The 25,226-nt window shown below is 38.2% G+C and overlaps 1 protein-coding gene and 1 long non-coding RNA gene across 3 annotated transcripts; one reads left to right on the top strand and one right to left on the bottom strand.

Annotated features, from left to right (window-relative positions):
- Positions 1-559: 559 nt before the first annotated feature.
- Positions 560-22,466, top strand: GTF2A2 (general transcription factor IIA subunit 2). 2 transcript variants are annotated; one of them, XM_045449571.1, is made up of 6 exons: positions 565-699; positions 1,483-1,619; positions 14,370-14,490; positions 15,257-15,361; positions 19,848-19,974; positions 22,182-22,466. In XM_045449571.1, exons 3-6 carry the CDS (start codon positions 14,419-14,421, stop codon positions 22,205-22,207), a joined length of 330 nt encoding a protein of 109 aa, XP_045305527.1. In that variant the 5' UTR covers positions 565-699; positions 1,483-1,619; positions 14,370-14,418; the 3' UTR covers positions 22,208-22,466. The 2 variants fall into 2 exon arrangements, with proteins under 2 accessions (XP_045305526.1, XP_045305527.1); XM_045449570.1 differs by lacking the exon at positions 1,483-1,619 and having other exon boundaries at positions 560-699.
- On the bottom strand, positions 19,001-24,856 carry LOC123582932. Its single transcript, XR_006704654.1, has 4 exons — positions 24,722-24,856; positions 21,540-21,628; positions 20,307-20,350; positions 19,001-19,107 (listed from the first exon to the last, which is right to left on the bottom strand). It is a non-coding gene; the product is annotated as an uncharacterized LOC123582932 (long non-coding RNA).
- Between the last annotated feature and the right edge of the window lie 370 nt (positions 24,857-25,226).

Raw genomic sequence — 25,226 nt, forward strand, 5'->3', positions numbered from 1 at the left:
TCACTGTTCACCTACTTAATGGCAAACAGCTGTACACATCATGCTGCCTTTAGTCCACTTAGGATATGCCATTTGGGTTTATGTAAACTCAATATATATTGCAGTATTTGTCTTGCATTAGGTACAAATTTTAAATACAAGTTCTCCCACATTAAAATTCTTCAGAACTCAACAAGAGCTTGTTGGGCTAACTGAATTGCAGCCGTATTTTGAATCATAAAATGATACCTGCTCTAATCTTTTCAGAATTGGTCTTCAGTTTAGTATTACAGGATCTTCATCAGTATTACCCTGAACACACTTCAGGCATAAAATGTGACTGCCCTAACATTCCTAATTGTGTATCTAACAGTGGATAAGCTTATTATGAACGATTTGGTAAACCTGGTGAATCACTCAAAAAGGAAGCTCGTCCACCGGTCTAGGGCTTGAAAGCTGCCGGCCCCACGCCCTTCCTCCCTCCACACCACACCCTCCGGTGGCAAGGCTTGAGTGGCGTGTGGGAGGAGGGGCTGGGCGGGGCCTCCCGGCCCACCCGCGTGCTGTCACTTCCAGGTTCGGCGAGCACTTCCGGGTCGTCGGTGCAACTCTGCGGCTTCTGCGACGGCCGAAGAGGTGGTCGGGTAGTAGGTGCTTCCTGCTGGGCTGCTGGCTGCTCCGCTTCTGTCCGCTCCGCGGCGGGAAGCGCCTTCCCCACAGGTACTGGGTGAGCCGCACCCGCGCTCCTTGCCGTCCCCCAGAGGTGGCGTTGCGGTCGTTTGGGTCTTCGAGGGCGGCGCGGAGGGCAGGGGCCCGGGGTGGGCCCGTTACTGACTTCGCTGCCGGGATGGCCAAGGCGACCGGTACCCGCGAAGGAAAAGTGCGGGAGTCGGCGGGAGGAGGTTGCGCCCTGCGGCGGGAGGTTTGTGGTCCACAGGGCGCCAGCTGAACGGTCCTGGGGGAGGTCTTCAGCCCAGCACCTTATTGTTAGCCAGGTGAATGTCTTTACGCATCCAGAGTTGTGTTGTTTCGTTTTGTTTTTGCCGAATTTCAGAGGAGCGCATTCCGTAAGTGTCTCATTCCTGGGCTGCTTCGCTTATTTGAAATCTGCCTTAAAGTTCAAGCGGGCTCCCACAGGGTAACGAATTTAAACTGGATGATATGATCAGGAAGGACTAGGACTACTGAGTTAGTTCCGAATGTGGAGCCCTTCTAATTAATTTTCTAAATTGCGAAGTGAAGGAGTACGAAATGGGTGTGAGGGATACCAGATCTAACAGATTTGAACATTTCACAAGGGATTTTTAAGAATTCTAAAATAATTAAAGTAACTAACAAATGTTTAAATAACTTAAAGCTATTTTTTTTTAAATTAGTATCTATTGAGGTATAATTGCCACATAACATTAGTTTCAGGTTAATTAGTGTTTTCCTTTCCTTCAGACAGATACTAGAAGCGGAATTTCTGGATCATTTGGTAGTTCTATTTTTAATCTTTTGCAGAACTTCCATGCTGTTTTCCATAGTGGCTGCAGCAGTTTGCATTCCTGCCAACAGTGCACAAGGGTCCCGTTTTCTCTACTTTCTCGCCAACACTTATTTCTTGTCTCCTTGAGAATTGCCATTATCACATGTGTAAGGTGATATTTCATGGTGGTTTTGATTTGCATTAGCCTGATGATTAGTGGTATTGAGCATCTGTTCATGTGTTTGTTGATCATCTGTAGGGGTTCTTTAGAAAAATGTTCAGATCTTTTGCCCATTTTTTTAATCAGGTTGTTTGTTTGCTGTTGTATGAATTCTTTTTTATGATTTGCAAGTAGTTTCTCCTATTCAGTACGTTGCTTTTTGTTTCTGTTTTTTACGTATATATTTATAAATTATCCCTGCAAACCTCTTTACTTTTTTGGGTGTATGCATTGTGCTCAACATTCCAGTTCACTTGTCCTCTGACTTTAAAATATAACTCTTATGTATGTATTTAGCATATATATAAACATGTAAAAGTCGATCTTTTGATTGATTCAAACTTTCAGTGTCTGTTTTCCATTGACTCCCTCTCTACCATATCCCACCCCCTCAACTACCAATGTGTTCTCTGAAACTAGGCGCTTGGGTTTTTTCCTTTTTTGGTTTTAGATTCCACCTGTATCCGATATCATACGGTGTTTGCCTTTCTCTGTCTCACTTCACTTAATGATAAATGCCCATGATGGGGCGCCTGGGTGGCTCAGTCAGTTGAGCATCTGACTTGATTTCGGCTCAGGTCATGATCTCATGGTTCGTGGGACTGAGCCGCGTGTCAGGCTGTGCACTGACAGCACAGAGTCTCTACCCCCCCCCCCTCCTCTGACCCTCCCTCGCTCTCTCTACCTCTCAAAATAAATAAAATGGTAATGCCCTTGAGGTCTATCCCTGTTGTAATTGGCAAGATTTCATTCTTTTTATGGCTGAATAATATTCCGTTGTAATATATTCACCATGATGCCTTTATCCATTCATCCATTGATGGACACCTAGGTTGCTCTGATAGCTTGGCTATTGTAAATAATGTTGCAGTGAACATGGAGTGCATATATCTTTTCAAGATAGTGTTTTCATTTGGGGGGGATAAATACCCAGAAGTGGAATTGCTGTATCCTATGGTAGTTAATATTTGTAACTTTCTGAAGAACTTCCCTACTGTTTTCCATAGTGGCTGCACCAATTTACATTCCCCCCCAATAGTGCAAGAGAGTTCCCTTTTCTCCATCGTCACCAATACTTGTTATTTCTTGTCTTCCTGATAGTGGCCGTTCTAACAGGCATGAGGTCATATCTCATTGTGGTTTTGATTTGCATTTCCCTGATGATGAGTGATGTTGAGCTTCTTTTTGTGTGGCTGTTGGCCATTTATTTGTATGTCCAATTTAGAAAAATGTCTGTTCATGGGACGCCTGAGTGAGTCAGTCGGTTAGGCGTCTGACTCTTGATTTCTTGATTTCAGCTCAGGTCATGATCTCACAGTTTGTAAGATGGAGCCCCAGGTTGGGCTCTGCGCTGACAGTGTGGAGCTTGCTTGTGAATCTTTCTCCCTCTCTTTCTGCCCCTCCCCTGCTTGCACAAAATAAGTAAACATTAAAAACATTAAAAAAAAAGAAAAATGTCTTTTCAGATCTTCTGCCAATTTTTAAATTTGTTGTTCGTTGTATGAATTCTTTATATAATTTGGATATTAATTTCTTATCAGATAGATGATTTGCAGGTATTTTCTCCCACTCAGTAGGTTGCCTGTTCATTTTGTTGACACTTTCCTTTGCTGTACAGAAACTTTTTAGTATGATGTAATCCTACTTGTATATTTTTGCTTTTTGTGATTTTGCTTCTGGTGTCCAGTTTAAAATATCATAGCACCAGTGTCAAGGAACTTAACTGTAGCCTGTGTTTTCTTCTAGGAGTTTTATAGTTTCGGGTCTTACATTCAAGTCTTTCATCTGCTTTGAGTTGATTATTGTGGGTATAGTGTGTAAATTAGTGGTCCATTTTCATTCTTTTACATGTGTTTGTGCAGTCTTCTCAACATCATTTTTTGAAGATACTTCCCTTTCCCCGTTATTCTTGGCTTCTTTACTATAAATTCATTGAATATGTATGCCTGAGTTCATTTCTCGGCTGTTATGTTCTGTTGATATATGTGATTACCGTGGCTTTGTAATACTGTGTAAAATCTGGGAGTGTGATTCCTTCAGCTTTGGTCTTCACTCTCAGGATTGCTTTGGCTGTTGGGGGTTTGGGGGTTCCATACAAATTTTAGGATTGTTGTGTGTCTTTGAAAAATGCCATTGGAATTTTGATAAGGATTGCATTGAATCTGTAAATTGCTTTGGGTAGTAAGGAAGGACATATTAATAATATTGATTCTTCTACTCCATGAGCATGGAATGTCTTTCCCTTTATTTGTGCCTTTTTTCAATTTATCTCGCTGAATAAACTGAATAATGTCTTGTAGTTTTCAACATATAGGTCTTTTACCCTCTTAGTTAAATTTATTCCTAGATATTTTGTTCCTTTTGATGCAATTGCAAATATGATTGTTTTCTTTATTTCTCTGATAGTTATTAGTGTATAGAAACTCAGTAGATTTTTGTGTATTGATTTTGTATCCTGTGACTTTACTCAGTTTGTTAATTTATTCTGACAGTTTTTGATGGAGTCTTTAGTGTTTTTTGTATATAACATGTTGTCTACAAATGGTGACAGTTTTACTTTTTCCTTCTCAATTTGGATGCTTTTTGTTTCTATATCTTGCCTGATTGCTCTGGAAGGACTTGTAGTACTTTGTCACATATAATAGGACAAGAGTCGTGTCTTGTTCGTGATCTTAGAGGAAAAGACTTTCTTTTTAAAAAAAAATTTTTTTTTTTAATTCTTTTTTAATGTTTATTCATTTATTGAAATAGAGACAGAGCACAAGTCGGGGAGGGGCAGAGAGAGATAGAGATACAGAATCCTAAGCAGGCTCCAGACACGGGACTGGAACTCATGAACCCTGAGATCATGACCTGAGCTGAAGTCGAATGCTCAACGTACTGAGCCACCCAGGCTTTCTGTTTATCATTGTTGAGTGTGATTTTAACTATGGGCTTGTGCTATACTGCCTTTATTATGTTGAGGTATGTTTCCTCTAAATCTGCTTTGTTGAAAGTTATCATAAATGGATGTTGAATTTTGTCATATACTTTTTATGCATGTACTGAAATGATCATAAGATTTTTATCGTTCACTTGGTTATTATGGTGTATTACATTGGCAGATTCGAGGTTCTTGGGCCATGCTTACATCCCTCAAATAAATCCCCCTTGATCATGGTGTATGATCCTTTTAATGTATTGTTGAATTCAGTTTGCTAATATTTATTGAGGATTTTTGCATCTATGTTTATCAGGGATATTGGCTTGCAGGTTTTTGTTTTTTTTTGGGGGGGGGGGGCTTTGTTTTGTTTCTTGTAGGATCCTTGTCTGGTTTTGGTTTCAGAGTAATACTGGACTCTTAAATGAGTTTGGAAGAGTTTGTTCATCTTCTCTATTGAAAGAGTTTGAGGATTGGTATTAATTCTGTTTTGAATGTTAGGTAGAGTTTATCGGTGAAGGCGTCTGATCCTGGGCTTCTGTTTGTTGAGAAGTTTTTGATTACTGAGTAAATTTCCTTATCATTGATTGGTGTGTTCATGTTTTCTATTTCATCATCATTTGGTTCTGTGTTTTTAGGAATTAATTTCTTCTAGGTTGTCCAATTTCTTGGCATATAATTGTTCATAGCAGTCTCTTAAGATCCTTTCTATTTCTGTGGTGTCATTTGTAACATCTCTTTCGTGTCTGATTTTATTTGAATTGTTTTTTCTAGGTGTATTTATGAATTTAACTAAAGGCTTGTCAGTTTTGTTTATCTTTTCAAAGAGCCAGCTCTTTTTTTCATTGATACTCTCTAAGGCTTTTAAATCTCTATTTCATTTCTATCTTTATTTTCTTCCTTCTGTGTGTGTGTGTGTGTGTGTGTGTGTTTGTTTTAGTTCCTTGAGGTGTAAAGTTAGGTTGTTTGTGAGACTTCTCCAGGTAAGCCTTTATCATCACTATGAACTTCTTTCTTACAACTGCTTTTGATGTATCCAACAAATTTTGGTATGTTGTATGTCCATTTTCTTTGTCTCAAGACATTTTTTTATTTCTCTTTTGATCTCTCCTTTGATCTATTGGTTATTCAGTAACATATTGTATAATCACACATTGTGAATTTTCTAGGTTTCTTTGTATAATTTCTGGTTTCATATCATTATAATCGTAAAACATGTTTGATATGATTTCATTCCACCTAAATTTATTGGCTTGTTTTGTGGCCTGACATATCATCTGTCTTGGAGAATGTTCCATGTGCACTTCAGAAAAATATATATTGCTTTTGGAAGGAATGTTCTGTATGTATAATTTAAGTCTGGCCTAACATGTTCTAAGACCAGCATTTCCTTATTAATTTTCTGTTTGACTGAAAATATTGAAATCTCTTATTACTGTATTGCTGTCTTTCTCCCTGTAGGTCTGTTACTCCTTGCTTAATATGTTTAGATACTTCTATGTTGGGTACACAAGTATTTCCAACTGTTCTATTCTGTTGTTGGATTGACCCCTGTATCATTATGTGACACTCATCTTATCACTTATTGCAGTCTTTGTGTTTTAAAGTTTCTTTTCTCTCTTTTTTTAAAACGTTTATTTATTTTGAGAGAGTGTGTGTGCAAGCAGGGGAGGAGCAGAGAGAGAGGGAGAGAGACGATCCCAAGCAGGTTCTGTGCAGTCAGTGCAGAGCCCAATGTGGGACTCAATCCCATGAACCCCGAGATCATGACCTGACCTGAAATCAAGTGTCAGTGCTCAACCGACTGAGCCAGCCAGGTGCCCCTAAAGTTTATTTTTCTGATAGAAGTATAGCTACATCACCTTTCTTTTGGTTTCCATTTGCATGGAATATCTTTTTCCATCTCTTCACTTTCCATTTTACATGTTCTAAAATGTAGGCATCTTGTGCAGGCAGCATATAGATGGGTCTTTTGTTTATATATGTGTATATATATATGTATATATATAATACACACACACACACACACACACACACATACACACATACATTCAGCCACTCTGTGTCTTTTGATTGGAGAATGTAGTGCATTTACAGTTATAGTAATTATTGATAGCTATGTACTTACTGCCATTTTGTTAATTGTTTACTGGCTGTTTTTGTAGTTCTCTTCCTTCTTTCTCTCTTCCTTTGTGGTTTGATGACTTTCTTTAGTGGTATTCTGATATTCTTTCTGTTTATCTTTTGTGTGTTTGCTGTAGAGATTTGCTCTGTGATTACCAAAAGGCTTATATATAATAACTTGTGTCTGTGTTAGTTTCAGGCATACAACATATTGCTTTGACAGTTTTATACATTACTCAGTGTTCACCATGGTATCTGTCACCATACAGTGTTATTACAATGTTATTAATTGTATTCCCTATGTACTTTTCATCCCTGTGACTTCTTTTATAACCAGAAGTTTGTACTGTTTAATCTCTTTTATTTTGCCCATTCCTCCCACCTGCCTCCCTTCGGACAACCATCAGTTCTCTGTATTTAAAAGTGGTCTGTTTTGTTTTTGTTTTTTTTTTAGAATCCACCTATATGGGAAATCATATGGTACTTGTCTTTCTCTGTCTGACTTATTTCATTTAGCATAATACTCTCTAGATTCATTCGTGTTGCCACAAATGGCAAGATACTCTTTTTTATGACTGCATAGTATTTCTTTGCATATATACACCACTTTTTTTTTCTTTTAGTATAGTTAGCACACAATGTTACATTACTTTCAGGTGTACAATTTAGTGGGTTGACATGTTTATACATGATGCTATGTTCACCACAAGTGTAGCTACCATCTGTCCTATTACATTGCTATTAAAATGTGTTGACTGTATTCCTTATGTTACGCCTTTTATTTGACTTACTCCGTAACTGGAGGACTGTATCTCCATCTCCCCTTCACCTATTTTATCCATCCCCTCACCCCTCTTCCCTCTGGCAACAGTTCTCTGTATTTATCAGTCTGATTCTGGTTGTTTGTTTGTTTATTCATTTGTTTGGTTGTGGGTTTTGTTTGTTTTGGTTCCACTGATACGTAGAATCATGGTATTTGCCTTTCTTAGTCTGACTTATTTCACTTAGCATAATACCCTCTAGGTCTATCCATGTTGTCTCAAAACGCACAATCTCATTGTTTTTTATGGCTGAGTAATTGTTAATGTGTGTGTGTGTGTGTGTGTGTGTGTGTGTGTGGATATAGATGTAGATATATACACAGACATACCACATTTTCCTTTTCCATTTCTCTACTGATGGACACATGGGTTGCTTCAGTATCTTGGCTATTGTAAATAATGCTGCAGTAGACATAGGGGTGCATATATTTTTTTCAGATCAGTGTTTATTTTCTGTAGGTAAATACACACTAGTGTAATTACTGGATTATATAGCTTCGTTTTGTTTTGTTTTGAGGCACTGTTTTCCACACTGGCTTCACCAATTTACTTTCCCTCCAACAGTATAGGAGGGTTCCCTTTTCTCCACATCCTCACCAACACTTGACATATTGTGTGTTTTTGGTACTAGCCATTCTGATAGGTATGAGGTGATATTGTGGTTTTCATTTACATTTCCCTGATGATTAATGATGTTGAGAATCTTTTCAGGTGTCTCTTGGCCACTTATACGTCTTCTTTGGAAAGATGTCCAATTAGGGCTTCTCCCTATTTTTTAACGAGATTATTTGTTTTTTTCGTGTTGGGTTGTAGAAGTTTTTTATATATCTCGGATATCAACCACTTATCAAATACGTCATTTGCAGACATTCTGTCCCACTCACAAGATTGCCTTTTGTTTGATTGATGGTTTCCTTTGCTGTGCAAAAGCTATTTATTTTGGTGTAGTCCCAGTAGCTTAATTTTTGCTTTTGTTTCCCATGCCTGAGGAGACGTATGCATAAATAAGTTGCTAAGGGCAGTGTCCAAAAGATTACTGCCTATGTTTTCTTCTAGGAGTTTCATGGTTGCAGGTCTCACATTTAGGTCTTTAATCCATTTTCTGTTTATTTTGTGTATGGTGTTTGTGTTTGGTGTCAGAAAGGGGCCCAGTTTTCCCAGTACCATTTATTGAAGAGACTGTCTTTTTCCCATAGTATATTCTTGCCTCCTTTGTGATAGATTAATTAGCCATATAAATGTGGTTTTTATTTCTGGGCTGTCTGTTTTGTTCCATTGATTTGATATGTCTGTTTTTATGCCAATACCATAACGTTTTAATTACTATAACTTCACAATGTAGTTTGAGCTCGGGAAGCATGTTGCCTCCAGCTTTGTTCTTCTTTGTCCAGATTGCTTTGGCTACGTGGGTTTTTGTTGTTCTGTATAAATTTTAGGCTTTGCTGTAGTTCTGTGAAAAATGCCATTGGAATTTTGATATGGATTGCATTGAACTTGTAAATTGCTTTACATAGATTGTATGGAGATTTTAACAATACTCTTCCAGCCCAAGAGCATGGAATATCTTCCCATTTATTTTTGTTGTCTTCAATTTCTTTCACCAGTATCTTACATTTTCAGTGTAGAGGACTTTCACCTTGTTTAAATTTATTTTTATTCTTTTTGATGCAATTATAAATGAGATTGTGGGTTTTTTTTTTTTTCTTTTTTAAAGTTTGTTAATTTTGAGAGACAGAGCGTGCTGGGAGCAGGAGCAGTGGGCAGAGAGATTAGAGAATCCCAAGCTGGCTCCATTCTATCAGCCTGTAGAGCCAATGAGTTGTTTTTTTTTTTTTTATTTCCCTGATAGTTCATTGTTATAATTATTTTTGAAACGCCCAGAGTCTAAGAGACCCCCAAAAACGAACCACCAGAGTCCAGAGTCGAAGCTAAGCAGCAAGGGTCATTTATTGCAGGTTCGAACCTGGACCTCTGCGCACTCGTTGCCGGTGACGCTAAGAGGCCCCCTTTTATAGACAGGTACAAACAAGTCATGGGGAAATCAGGAATTTTCCACAGTTACAGAGCTGCGATTGGTTGGTGTTTAAAATTGGACACTTAGCAGTATTCGATTGGTTCCTGCCTTTAGGTCAGACCACAACCGGGGGTACGGGTATCACAATGATTGATCAGGAATACACGGGAGCGCCAAGCAATTGTACAGAAGCAGAACAAGCTGGTTAGGCTTGGTTAGGTTTCAGTTTCCCGTAACTTAAGCTTTTAAGTTTCAGTTTTCTCAGGCCTCTCATTTTCTGGATAACTCTTAAATGTTGTCAAGTGGGCATGACCTAAGAGTTGGTACTCCTACTTTGTCAAGTTTCTCTCTCTATTGGGACCTCTTGTTGCCCTTTTTAACCCCTCCCCCATCCACCCACGTAGATTTTTTGCCTTAATTTACCAAGCAGATACTTATTTGGCTTCCACTATGAGTTAGTTGCTGTTTGTTCTAGACAATTTGTTTACTTCCGTGAACAAAACAGATAAAAGCCCCTATTGGAAGATGCAAAAAATAAACATAATTACATAACATGTTAGAAGGTGGTAGTGCCATCAAAAACTCATAGCAGGAAAAGGGGGATTGGGAAGTTCCAAAGTGGAGGTACAAGTTGGTACTTTAAGTACGACCATCAGTTTAAGGCTCATTAAGAACAAGGTGTACTTGAAGGAATTGAGAGAATCAAGTAGGTATCTGGGGGGAGAGTATTCCAGGTAGAAAGAACAGCCTTTTCAAAGGCTTACATAGGCAGGTACTTCCCTGTCATGTTCTAAGAGTAACATGGAAGGCAGTGTGTCTGTAGACATACTGGGTGAGAGCAAGGGAGAGGTGGTAGATCTGGTTGGAGAGATCATAGGCAACCAAATTCTTGTAAGGACTGAGTGAAATGGAAGGTTTGGAACAGAAAAGAGGTATGTTCTAACCTAAGTTTTAACAGATTACCTGGCTGCCAAATTGGGATTAAAGTGTAGGGGCAGTGTGGAAGCAGAGAAACCAGTTAGGAAGCTAGTTCAGTAATCCAGTGGCAGATGATCACAGCACAGACCAGGGTGATAACACATGGTGGAGTAACATTGGAAATGGTGAGAAATGGATGGATTCTGAATGCACTTTGAAGATAGTTTACAGGATTTGCTAGGGATTAGATGTGGAGGTGAGATGAGGGGAGTGGAGGATAACTTCAAAGGTTTTTGTGTAAACCCATAGAAGTATGGAGTTACATCAACTGAAAAGGGAAAAACAAAAAGTAAAATGTTGAGTAGGCAGTTGGATCCAGTAGTGCCTTCAACGGCAAGGTATATGCTAGCATATGAATTTAGGAATCATCAGCAAGGATTATCCAAAACACCACAGACAGTGATTTGTGACTTAGAGAATTCAGAAAGAACAGGGTAAACTAACAAATGATATAGGGAAGGATAAACCAGGGAGTTGAAGAGAACAACCCAGGGGCACTTGGTGGCTCAGTCGGTTAAGCATCTGATTAAGCTCAGGTCATGATCTCACTGTCTGTGAGTTTGAGCCCTTTGTCAGACCCTGTGCTGACAGCTCAGAGCCTGAAGCCTGCTTTGGATTCTGTATCTCCCCTCTCTGTCCCCTCCACCTCTCACACTTACTCATTGTCTCTCAAAAATAAACAAACATAAAAAAAAAAGAAAAAACGTGTGAGGTCCCAGAAGCTAAGCCAAGGTCCTATATCAAAAGGGAGAGTCATCAGCTGTGTCAAATGATTAAGTCTGAAGAGGACTAAGAAATCTGGATTAGCTTCACCAATGCCGTTGGTTCACCATCTGTTTCATTTGAGTGCTGGAAGCAAAGCCTGTGAGGAGTGAGTGTAAGAGAAAATGGGAAAGGAGAAATGAGAGATGGTGAGTGCGGGTAACTCTTGGGAGTGTTCCTTACAGAGGAACAGAGAAACAGAGTGCAGCTATGAGGAAAGGGAGTTGAGACTTTTTATTTTATTTTCGAGAGCGAGAGCATGCATGAGCCTGGGAGAGGGGCAGAGGGAGAGAGAGAGAATCTTAAGCAAGCTGCACGTTCAGCTCAGAGCCCAGCCGAGGGCTTGATCAAGGGCTTGATCCCAGGACCCAGGGATCATGACCTGAGCCAAAATCAAGAGTCACATGCTGTACCAACTGAGCCAGCCAGGCGCCCCAGGACTTTTTTTTTTCTTCCTGAAGATAAGAGAAGTAGCCACCTTGTTTATTTGCTGATGGCAATGATCCTTAGAGATGGGAAATTTGAAGGTCAGGGGGAGAAGGACTAATTCAGTTGTTGGAATAATATTCTTGAGTGTACTAGAGGGATAGGCTTGATGCACAGGTTGAAAGATTGTATTTGAATAACAGCATGGATGGTTTGGCACAGTGACAGGCAGGGAGGCAAAGTATGTGCATGTAGATGTTGGTAGGTGGTTTGGTACCGTCTGGCGAGTCTGGAAGTTTCATTGCTTCATTTTCCTAAGTAACGAAGAAAACTTTGTATCACACTATGACAAATTTTTAATATTTGGCATTAGCATTTTGACATAACCACCAAGTTATTTGTTCACTAATACTTATTGAATACATACTAGTCATTGTTCTAGATGGTAAATTTTTTAACTGTGAACAAAACCCACTCTTATGGAACATCTATTTTAGTGGATGGAAACAGTAAGCATATGTGTGTCAGCTACAGTTAATGGTATGAATGAAAGTTAAAACAGTGTAAGGGGGAAGGGAGGTAGTTCTTTTTTTATAGGTTGGTCACAGAAGTCCTTTCTAATGAAGTGACATTTGAGCAGAGATGTGAATTAAATCAGGGAGTGAACCATGGAGGTAGTTGGGAAGAACCCTTGAAGCAAAAATGACAGTGCAGAAGCCCCAGAGCAAGAATATCTTGCCTTATTGAAGACCAGCAAGGTACCAGTATGGCTGCATCAGAGTGAATGAAGGAGTAAGTGGAAGAAGGTAAGTTCAGTGAGGTAGTAAGGGACCCAGAGGATGTCGGCCTTGCAAACCATTAGGAGGACTTTATTCTGAGGTAGGATGCTGCTATTGAACATTTGCAATAAATGAGTGATGTGGCTTCATTTATGTTTCAAAAGGCTCAGTGTGGCTGCTCTAGGGGCAGGGGTGTTATAGGCAATTGTAGAAACAGGGAGAGCTCTTACAGGGCTATCACAGTAATCTTGGTGGCAGATGATGAGGACTTAATGGTAGCACTGGAGATGGCAAAAGTGGTCAGCTCCTGGCTATACTTAGAAGGAAGAGCTCAAAGGATTGGCTGACAGGTTGGATGCAGAGTGAGAGAGAAGCTAAGGTTGAATGTAAAATTTTGGGGGTGTCCTATTTACACGAGACTAGATTTACTATTTACTAGAATGAGCAAGCTGAGGGCAGAAAAGGTTTGGGAGGGACAGAGTCAGGAATTTGGTTTTTGTCACATTTCATTTGAGCTACCCTATTGATACTTTCAGGGAGTGTTGAGGCAATTTTATATATGGCAACAAGGGGACAAGGACTGGGGATATACATTTGGAAGTCATCAGCAGATAGTAGTAAAAGCCATAAGCCTGAATGAGCTAACTATGGGAGCAAAACATATAGAGAAGACCTAAGAAGCCTTAAGGCCCTCCAGTAGAGGTCAGGTTGCTGAGGAGGAACCAGGCAAAGAAAACAATAGTAATATCCAGTGAGTTGGGAGGAGAGAACGGAGTGTGGCATCCCAGAAGCCAAAGAAAAGGTTTCAAGAAGGTAGACGTGATCTCCTGTATCAAATTCCATGGGCGTATAACGTGAAGATTGATAACTAACCATTATTTTTGCCGAGTTTTACTTGATAAAGTCTCCTGTCCATCTCTAAAGCTGAAAGTGCCATGAGGTCAGTGGTCTTGTGTATGACATGTAGCAGCAGCTCAAAATTTGTTGAAACTGTACTACTGCCACCCTATTTGAGCCCTCATTTCCTTCAAGTATGTTCTTCAGATTGCTGCTAATTTGACCTTTCCTGGAATGCTTCAGTGGTTCCCGTTATCTTCCCTGTAAAACCCTGGTGTCTCTCCTGGTGGAACAAATCCATCGTGTCCTCTTTCTCAGCTCCGTTTCCTACCACTGCCTATTCATCCTCCTTAAACTGTATCATTTCATACTCCTTTGGCTTTACTCGTTCTATTCTTCTTCTTTTGCTTGGCTGAAGTCTAGCTTGAAGAATCAGGAAGATTTTGGTAACCAGTCTACTCAGTCCACAGGTAGCCTGCATCATACACTCTATAGATCTATCATAGTTACTCTTCTCTATTGAGTTAAATCCTATTTTTGTATTTCTGTTACCCTGTCTAGAGTATAAGTTTTTTAGAATCAGGAGTATATCCTTACTTATCTTCCTGTCCCTGCTGCTTATGATAGTGCGATCTTCTCGATAGGCACTCTGTAAATATCAAATGTTAAGGAAAAAAGGAAATGAAGCCAAGGCATGTACGTGGAAGCTGAAGACTGTCTGGATTAGTGACTTGACAGTAAGGAGAAAGGAATGGTAATACGTGATAAATTCATTCTAGATTAAGTTAAAAAGCAGACTTTTAAAAGAAATAGCAAAAATATACCTATATCTGTAAATGAGTATACCTGTACTTTGTGTAAAGGAGAATAAATGCCTATGTCAAAATAAAAGAATAAGTCATTTTTAACTGTTCTTTGTAATTCTTAGTTATAAGGCAATTTGCAATTATTAAGGGTTCGGATAGCATTTATTAGTATATGAAGTAGACTATATTACATACATGGTTTATAATGTGTAATACTTTCATATTAAATTTTTAGGACATCAATGCAAGCCTGAATAAGAAAAACAGTTTCTTCCTCCTAAGCCATGGCATATCAGTTATACAGAAATACCACTTTGGGAAACAGTCTCCAGGAGAGCCTGGATGAGCTCATACAGGTGGGAGACTAAACATCAGTTTTTATTTAGATGGATCTATAATAGTTTTTGTTATATCCTTTGTCTCAGGCAGAGATAGGACATTAGAGATCTTAGACTCTCTGACCCAGCAAGTCAGTATTCAGATGAATAACTGCAAGTTCTTGTACATTATACCATTCTGATGACATGGTTGAACATGCCTAATTTTTCAAAGATTATTGTTAAACATAAAAATTGAGAGTATTGGTTTTCTCGTATAAGAAAGGCATAGTCTGTGTAGCTTTAGGATAATTTTGGAAAATTTCATAGTCTTTTGAGATTTAAATTTGAATTTATATTTCAATTTTAGGAGAATTAACCTTTAAATTAAACTTCTCTAAGAACGTTTTAATATTATTTCCATTTGCTTTCATACATTTTATGAGCTTTAATGAGATTAGGGTTTTTTTAGTATATTAAGTCCTGTGGTTTTTATTTAAAAGAAACTTGGTTCCTTCAATTTACTGAATGCCTCTTTCCAGACACTATAAAGGAGTGATAGAGTTTTGTCCTGGCAGTGTAACATCACTGCATGGTTTCTTTTCACAATTCTGTTTGAGTCAGGACAGTGCAGGAAAATACAGTGAGGCTTTACTTCCTAATTGTCATTTATGGCACAAAAGAGTAAGAGAGTCTAGTTTCAGAGGCTCTGGTTAACCTCGGTTAAATTTTAGATGATAACTCATATGTATGTTGTCTTTAATGTCCTTCCCTAAAAGGTTTTACGACCTTTACTTTTTCTCAGTCTCAACAGATCACCCCCCAACTTGCTCTCCAAGTTCTCCTTCAGTTTGATAAGGCTATAAATTCAGCATTGGCCCAGAGGGTCAGGAACAGAGTCAACTTCAGGGTAAGGATATTTTCCTAAAATTTTGCAGCTTATACCAGTGGTTATTACAACAGTGCTTTTTAGGATCCGTACATAATTATTAATATAAAAGGAAGAGATGGCTTAATCGAATTTTGGTACTTGTTTTATAATAACTATACCTTACTTTTAAGTGTTTTTTAAACTTTATTTATTTTGAAAGAGAGTGTGCCAGCAAGGGAGGGGCAGAGGGAGAATCCCAACTAGGCACCACACTGTCAGCTCTGAGCCTGATGTGGGGCTGGAACTCAACAAATCCTGAGATCGTGACCTGAGCTGAAATCAAAAGTCAGACGCTTAACCGACTGAGCCACCCAGGCGCCCCAAATTATACTTCACTTTTAAATTCTGTATACCAGCTCTGTCCACCTAACGTGAGATACAGAGTTGTTTTTTAAGATTTTTGTTCCATTGTTTCACAAATCAGCCTATGTATGTTTAGTTGCCTTCCCTCCAGAGTCACTGAGGTCTCAAATGCCCAAACCCTTATCTGCAGAATTGAAGGTAAATGAGAGCTGTCTCTCAGGTTTGCTTATGTTTTTCAAACTCTGACCTTCCCTCATTCCAGGGAAGTACATTCATGTTGCCTCCCACCTACTCTAATGAAGACCTGAACTGGTGGTAGATAATGATCTGTTCTGGTAGCTTGATCTCATTTAACTCATTTATACTTTGAACAGTAAGCACAAACTGAACAAAGCTATCTTTCTAAACTGGATGGTAAATCAGACTGAAGCCCATTGCAAGCATCATGGTAAATAGAAATAATCTTACCACGTTGATATTAATAGGGTCATAATTTGGTTATATTTATCTAATATTTGTGCTTATGTTGTTAAGGGATACCATAAAGTAGAAATTAAAAGATTACAGTATATGAAAAGAACATAGAGGTCAATTGATTTAAGAGAAGTATAGAGTTTGGGGTTTTTTTAATTAAAAAACTTTTTATTTAAAATCCTTTCTTCAACATGTGTCTATTACATACCAGGCATTGTGGATCTTGGGTATACAGAGAATAATTTTAATGAAGGGATCAAGTCTGCATGTATTTTATGTAAGAAATCTTATCAGTTTCACATGTGTAAAAGTTATCTGGAGTAAAATGTATCTTTATAAAATTTTGTCAGTGGATTCTTGAATTTTACTGGCAAAATTAGTTTGCTGTTTTGTATAACCGGATGTACAAACCTGCCAGGTTTGTCATTCAGAACCTGATGCTTTAATTCTAAGTTAATACATACATTTTTGCCTATATAGACAATTTGACTACTTATCTTCTAGTGGTATTGTAGGTTTCCAGTTTGGGTCTAGTTAGGTAAAGTTAAACACGGACACCTGTGTGGCTCAGTCTGGTTAAGTGTCCGACGTCAGGTCAGGTCACGATCTCACGGTTCATGGGATCTCAGCCCCACGTCGGGCTCGGTGCTGACAGCTCAGAGCCTGCTTTGGATTCTGCATCTCCCTCTCTCTAAAATAAATACAACATTAAAAAAAAATTAAACACAATTTGACATTTGCATCTTTTGCATAGTGTTTTATAAGTTTGCCTGTTTTCCAATAGCTAGTAATAACTACTCTGTCATAGCTCGGGCTTTCATTGCCTACCTCTCCCATTACAGCAAACTTGTTCAGAGTGTTTGCAAATAACCTATTTTGTTTGGTCACATTTAAGTCTATATTATTTGTAATAATTTTTACTAGCCTGGGGGCCCATTACATGTTAAAAAGGTCAATGTATGTATTCACCAAGGACCTTGAACTAATTTTTAGGGAGGAAATTCATATTGAGCTTGTGCTTTAGAAAAAAAGTATGCTAGCAGGTGAGAGTAATGTTAAACTTGAAGTAGTAATTAGGCATTAAAAGATTTAATGGTCAAGAAAAATCACCCTTCTAAAAACACTGACAGTTTCCTTTTCCCTATCTGGTCTGTTTCTACCAAGAACATGTATTAAGATATTTTAAGAATGTTGCCCAGATACAGATATATGTAAAGGTGCATTGAAGACATAGTTTGGCCAAATTAATTATGGTTTAAATCAGTTACTTGACCAAAGTCAAGTATCTTAGTATTCAAAAAGTTCCTTAAATACATTGTTTGTAATGTTTTTGAGACAGAGGGAGACAGAATTCAAAGCAGGCTCTAAGCTCTGAACTGTTAGCACAGAGCCTGATGTTTTATAGCAATTTCACAATAAAATAAGGGAAGTATATACATTTATGTTACAACTAACAGAATTTCAACATGTATTTGAAAATATCCCAGTAACATGCCTTGTTCATATTTGTTCATATTATTGGCATAGCTGTCACCAACTGGGTAGTTCGCATTCAGGGGTGCTAGAAATGAACATTAAAATTGGCATTTAGCTGTGTCGCCTTCCAAAGGCTCAGAATGTAACTAAAGAGTTTTTTTTTTTCAGTTAACACTATGTCCTGAAGGTTTTCCGTGCCTTAATCTCACCACTCCACTAAAACTTTTCTTACCACATTATTTATTGCTAAACCTAATGCATAATTTGTGACACTACATTCTCTGCTGAAACCCATACTTCCCTTGAAACCATACTATCCCAGCTTCTATTCTCTGACCCCACTGTCTCTCAGACCCTTTTTTGTTTCATTGTTGGTATTCCTTAGGGTTATCTAGGGCTCCACCTATTCTCCTTGAATGATCTCATCCAACCCTGTGTCTCTGAAGTTGATAGGCTCCTGCTCCCAGGCTTTCTTCCACACTCTAGCAGCTTTCTGCACATGGTGACTTAGGTCTCAAAGTCAACAAGTTCCAAATCAAACTGGCTTTTCCTATGATTGCACTGTTATTGGAGACAGAAACTTGGGGATGAACAGATTTTGTCTCCCTACCCTAGCGCATTGTAACCAGGTATCTCTCCACTTCCAATTTCCTTGCTGCTACAGTAAAGCCACTCTCCCCTCTCTTGCAGGCATCAAAGTCTTCGGCCTCCATCAGAACCACCTCCCCTCCCCCAATCAATTAATGTTATCACCAGAAATGCAAATCTGATCATGTTATTCATGTTATTCTTCTGCTCAAAATCCTTCACTGACCTAATAATAGGTTTAGGATGCAGCAAATCTTTCCAAGGTTCTCCAGGATGTCCTCCACCTTGGGAGCTCGACACATTTAGCTATCCCATTCCAAATATGTGTTTTACTTTCTATTGTCCCACCTCTCCTTGACTTGTACTCTCTTTTCAGGACTCAACTTCAACTTCACTTTGTGAGGGGAAGCCTTCTGTGCCCCATGTCTTCCATACCCTTGGGTGCCCCTAGCTTACTCCTCTTTCATAGTACTGCTACACTGTATGCTTTCTTGTTTTAACGATCTCCCCTGCTACCGTATGCTCATTGATGGCGGGGATCATATTTGTATCCTCAGAGCCTAGCGTAGTCCAACAAATGATAATTGTTCATCTTTTTAAAATTTCATGAAGTCATTCACAACCATCATAGTTTCCCTAATCATTCTCACTTGATAGAACAGTTAGGTAGAATCCAGTTTTCACTATTACAAGTAACACTGCAGAGAATGTTTTTCTGAATTGAAGGTTTGGGGTTTATAAATCTCTTACCAAATACTAAATTTCATTTGTGAAGATTCCACGTGTATGTGTCTGTTTTGATGGCATTCAGCTTGTGTCTTTCCTTGCACTTTTTACCGCATTCTTCGAGAATTTCCTTTTTATTTAAGCACATATTCCTGCTCCTAAGAAAAACCAAAATACTTCTTATCAGTTGCACAGGACAATAATGTAGTTCCATTGGCTATAGCACAGTAATTCATCCAAGACACAGGGTTAAAATTTAGTGTTTCTGGGTAGTCCCTGCTTTTGTACAAGCTCAGAGAATTAACACATACAATAAAATGTGGTTGAAAAACATGGGTTTGAACTGTGTGGATCCACCTTGATACACGTATTTTCTCAATATTTCTCATGATTCTCTTAGTAACATTTTCTATGCTGTAGCTTACTTTTGTAATACAGAATATAATGCATATAATGTACAAAATGTGTTAACTCTGTTATCAGTGCGGCTTATTAGTTAAATTGGGGCGGAATCAAAGTTTGTATGGATTTCCTACTGCAGGAGTGGTGTTTTACATAAAAATTCAAGTGAACTTTCATCATGTTGCCACAAGAGAGCAGTACAAATTCAAATTTCCTTCCAGCTTTTTTTACATGGTTCAGGTAAGTAATTTGCAGACTCTTTGAGAGCTGAAAATAGTCTGCTAACTACAGCATTTAACTACTAGCAAATTTATCTAGGGTGGTGTTTTTGGTTTGTTTGTTTTTTCCCAAATGACAGGATGAAAATTAAGGAAAATCTTAAGGTAAGTATTAAATCATCATATTGTGTTAAAGACTACATTCTTGGTAACTGAGTTCTTAAATTGCCTTGGGGGAAAAATGACTTCATGGTGTGTCTAAATGTTTTGTTTTAAAGGGCTCTCTAAATACGTACAGATTCTGCGATAATGTGTGGACTTTTGTATTGAATGATGTTGAATTCAGAGAGGTGACAGAACTTATTAAAGTGGATAAAGTGAAAATTGTAGCCTGTGATGGTAAAAGTAAGTGTTTACCTAATTACTGTGAAAGCAAAACTACTTGAAATCTTGTTTTTTGTGAGTCTTTAGAACATCTTCATCTGGAATTAAGGGGGGAAATGGCTAAGAGATCTGGCTTCTGTCTCAGCTAGACTCTGAATTCCAGGTCTCAACCAGTCCTCTTAATGACTTTAGGGATGAACATTTCATAGGACATGTAGACTAACCCACACAAATTCAATCTGTGTGAGTAAAAATAAGCAAATTAAGTTTTTTCAGTTGCACATTTGAAGTGGTTAACTTTCTCTTCCATGATTATTTCCTTTTTGCTAATTATATTTTAAACATATACTTACTTTTACTTTATGATCTGAACCATTTGTGTTTCAAACAGCTGTTCCTGAAATTAAATAGAGAATACTGTTACTCGCTAAGAAGGGGAATTTGGAAAAGCAAAAGAAAATGTAGAAATTTAATACTCTAAATTTCTCAGGTTATTTTGTATATTTTGGGTTCCAAAAGAAATAAGCTAATTACTGAAAATGTAGAGAAGACAGAAGAAAAGGGTAATATGTAACACCATCTGGAGAGAACGTCACTTAATATCTTACTGCATAACTCTCTAGTCTTATGTATCCTTTTTTACAGTAATAAATGTATGCATGCATTTGCAGATACATCATTTTTCATGGCTGCATAAATGCCTTTGGCCCTTTTTTTAAAGCATGAAGTCTTTTCCAGATACCAGCAAGTCTCTGAAAGTAGCAACACTGACTTGCGCTTTTCAAAAGGTTATGTGGGAATAAAGATGGCTTTTTAATATTATCCAATCAAATACTGTTTCCTTGCTTAATGACAGAAAAAAATCTATGTTATTCTATAGTTCCTGGATTATGACATTTCTGTAGGTCAGATTATACTTTTTTTCATATTTTCCTTATAATTAAGGCTAATAGCATCAGCATAACCCTGAGACTTTTAAGTTTTTGTTAGACTGGGGAATTGGGGCATTAATTTATAACTCCTGCACCTCTATCAAAATAAGTTAATGATGTAGACCAGTACTATTCAGTAAAACTTTCGTACCTATGGAAATGTTCTCCATCTGTACTTTCCAGTAGCCACATAGGGCTATTGAGCATTTGAAATGTGTTAGGGCAACTGAGAAATTTACTATTTATCAGTTAACTAATTTAAATAACCACACATGGCTTCCCGGTGGCCACCCTGTTGGACAGCACAGATGTAGACTCGTAGATTGTCTGTTTCAGTTGTTTGAAACGTAGCTAAGAACCCTCACCAGTGGAACCACCACCAAAAAAAAAAAAAAAAGCAAGAAAGAAACATAGCTAAGAATCAAAAAGTCAGTTAAAGAAGAACCCGTGGCGGGGGGGGGGGGGGTGGGGGGGGGGTGGAGGGCAGTGAAGACCCCTGAGCAAATTACTACTATCAAAGAGTCCATGTAAACATGTGTGTTTTCCTCACAGAAGCTCCTGTCTGGTAGTCCTTAGAGTGTATTACTCTTGCTTAGATGCAAGATTATCTGTTTGTTTCAGAATTCAGTGGATGAATAGTAAAATCAGCCTTACCTACTGCAGTAGCTTCTGAGGAGTATATTAACTGATCGTCAGAAAACTGTTAAGTACTCCAGAAAAGTTTAGGTTGTGTTGCATGTGTTCTGTCAGCAGAAAAGAATACAATCTTAGAATTTTTTCTTTCCAAAATTAAAATATAAATGATTGAGAAAATGTCATTCCTTAATGACCAGATAAATGGATAAGCCTTTTTTTTCCTAAACGCTTTCTGAAATAGGAAAAGTGACAGTGGCTAGAATTTTGGTTTCTCATCAGAAATTAAAATACAGTTTTTTGATTATATGTTACCATTCTTTGTGGTTTAAAATTTGGGGACAGTAGAGGACCTAGAAAAAAAATCATCCTATGGCAACTATATGAACCAAATTGGTATAACTTATATAATGAACCAAGTAATATTAATTTGGTTTTTCTCTAGCATCAATAGGGAGAGCTAAGAATTATCTTCTTTACCTGTGCCTTAAAAAGCAAGTTAAAGTTCAAGACATTTCCTTAATCAGCTTCCCCCAACCTTGCCTCCTTTTTCTCCCCACCCCTCAACAACAGTGCCACTGTTATTTCCTGTTTTAAAGATATTCTCAAAATATTTAAAATTAAGTTGCTCTTTCAATTTATTCTTCTTCTCCTGTTTCCTAGATACTGGCTCCAATACTACAGAATGAATGGGAAAAAAAATGGCTTTTTTATGCCATCTTCTGTTATTATTCATCGCTTTTTTGAGGAGAAGCATAGAAGAGACTTTTTTTAATTTATTCTAGCATCGCAGAAATGACTACACTGTGCTATACTATCAGAATTCCAATAGAAAGAAGCTTGTAACTATAGCCTCTTACCTTTTCAGCATGAAGAAACAGAAGTTTTTTTTAATAACATTGTTGCCTTCCTAAAAACATTCTTTAATAAACTCATTTTAAAACTCAATGTGAGTAATAACTGGTAGAACTATTAAGCTAGCAATATGAAGATATTAGATAAGTGTTTGAAAGCATTTGCTCTTTCCTTTTCTATAAAGGAAATGCATTCATTTCAGTAAAGTGAAGTTACTTTTCATCAATGGTAACTTTAGCAGGGGTAAAACCAAATTCTGGATTGGAATTTCATTTTGCTCCATTTTTTGTTTAATGTTTATTTCATTTTTGATAGAGCACGAGCAGGGGAGGAGCAGAGAGGGAGGGAGACACAGAATCCAAACAGGCTCCAGGCTCTGAGCTGTCAGCACAGAGCCCAATGCAGGGCTCGATCCCACAAACTGCCAGATCATGACCTGAGCTAAAGTCAGATGCTTAACTGACTGAGCGACCCAGGCACCCTGGAAAACTTCATCTTTAGACAGCTTCCATAACCAAAACCAAACTAAAAAACCTAACTACATAAAATAAGTCTTTACAGGACATTAAATTATTTCTTAAACTGGCCATATTGGTCATACTTCATACATTTTAAAATCATCTACATCTTAACAATAGATTTTTCAATACAAAGTCCTACTGAATACCTGGCATATCTTTTTTCTTTCAGGTACACAAAGTTCTCCTGTTTGTCAAGCTAGGCATGTATAAGAAGAATGTGACTTTTCCAAAATATCAGAGGGAGAAGGTCAGGCACTGGGTAGTTAAGTAACCGAAATTTAGTAGCTGACTATAGATGAATCAAGACCAACTATTTTTAATAACGATCTGACACTTTATCATTTAGGGAGGGTAGGCTCTTGCCAGCCTCATCCTGTGGTCAGCTGCATTTCCACCTTAGTTTAAAGGTGGAAATGAAGCTACCCTGGGATGAAAAATTACCTTCTTCTCTAAAAGATAAAGCTGCTGAGAGATAATAGAGTTGGCAGTGATCTTCAGCAAAATAGCTTTTTATAAACCTATTAAAATGTTAAATAGGTCTTTGTATTACACATAGTTCTCTTTATTCATTTGTAGAAGCACATTATGTAACAGGTGTCATTAAGCAACCAGTGCTCAAGTCTGATCTATTTAGCAGCACAGACTTTTGTTTGTAAAATAATAGCTATAACATAACTAACTTTATTATGGGTGAGACCAAGTGCTCTGTTACATATATTCCACTGGATGATCTTCACAACCCCAGAAGACCTCTGTTCCTTTTTTACACATTAACAAATTGAAACTCAACCTCTCTAAATTACCAAAAGTTACGGAATTAGGATTTTTCTTAATTGCAGTTAATCAAAACCAAACCTTTTTACTTTGGAGGTTACACATAATGGTTAGGGGACAAGTATGTTGATAGTAAACAGTGGTTGTAGAAATTTCGAGTTCTTTTTTGAGAGAGAGAGGGCACAAGTGAGCTAGAGACAGAATTCCCAGGAGGGGTGGGGCGGGGGGGGGGGGAGTGGGGGAGAGAGAGAGAGAAGCAGGACCCCAGCTCACCCAATGTGGGACTCGAACTCACAAACCATGAGATCATGACCTGAGGTGAAGTCAGATGCCTAATGACTGAGCCCCCCAGGGGCCCAGAAATTTCTAGTTCTTAAGGAGTAAGTCATGATTAAAAAATTTTTTTTTTTTGTTAGTAATAGTCACTGAGATGTTACAGAAAGAAATATAGGGCTAGAGTTCTGTACCTGTTTGGGAATTTAAAATTCTGTAAATGATATCAATAGATATCCAAGAGATAAGAGAAGCAGCATATGCACCCTGGGTGAGGAGTTTGTTGTAAGATACTGTTGACTGGCCTGACCTACTAACTGGAGCAACAATAACTTGCACCCTCTGGGTGCTTCTGCCGGATGACCTCAGCATGTCAGTGTAAGCCTTGCTCTCACGTGGACACTAACTTTTATTTTCACACCCCATTCTAGTAATCTATTCCAGCATTCCCTTCCGAACCTTCCCTACCAACCATCATAGTCTGCTCCAGTCAAGTTTCGTTACGTTGTTTCCTCCATTTTTCATGGCTTTCCTTTTAAAAATCAAAATCCTACCCATCCTTCAAAACTTAAACCCAGTTGTGTCTCTGAGTATATAGCCCATACTGATCTCCTCTTACAAAGGAGCCCTTTAAAGACATGAAAAGACATAAGACACAGGAAGAACGTGGTCCATTTCTGTACTCAATCCGGGTAACTGGTATGGAACACCTGGGGTTCAGATTTCATTCCCCCCAGTTTAAGTCAGTTCTTGTACTTCAGTTATAGTCACCATACACACCTCTGCTTTGCCCAGGCAGGAGGTCAGTAGTCCTAGGTCACATGTCCTGTCAGTTCTGGTTACTTGCATACACATCACACAGTTGATTCTTTTATTGCAGTGTAGGTGTTCTAATGCTCCCATAGTGGTATTCAGACTTTACTGGAATTACTAAAGGGTCACAGCAAGAACTCAAGCCACTTTGTCCTTTCCCAGCTGGCCATGGGCTCCAGTGATAGTAAGCCTGTCTGTCAATGTGAAAGAAGAAAAAAAAATCCATTAGTTTTTCTATTAGGACAAAAAGCTGGGCTTTTGTAATAATGTAAAATCAGTCCACTATAGATGCATTACTAAATGCTATTTTAACACCCTAATAGGAAAGAGTACCCTCTCTGCATTTACTGCCAGATTGGTTGCTGTTTGGCTGGTTTGTTGTGATCTATCTACAGCTAATTTTGGAAAAGAAAAGTGAATATCTCTTGGTAGACATCAATCACAGTGTGAAAGTAGGTTGCCTTCAGTTTGA

This window comes from Leopardus geoffroyi, chromosome B3, assembly GCF_018350155.1.
Source record: "Leopardus geoffroyi isolate Oge1 chromosome B3, O.geoffroyi_Oge1_pat1.0, whole genome shotgun sequence".
NCBI lineage: Eukaryota > Metazoa > Chordata > Mammalia > Carnivora > Felidae > Leopardus > Leopardus geoffroyi.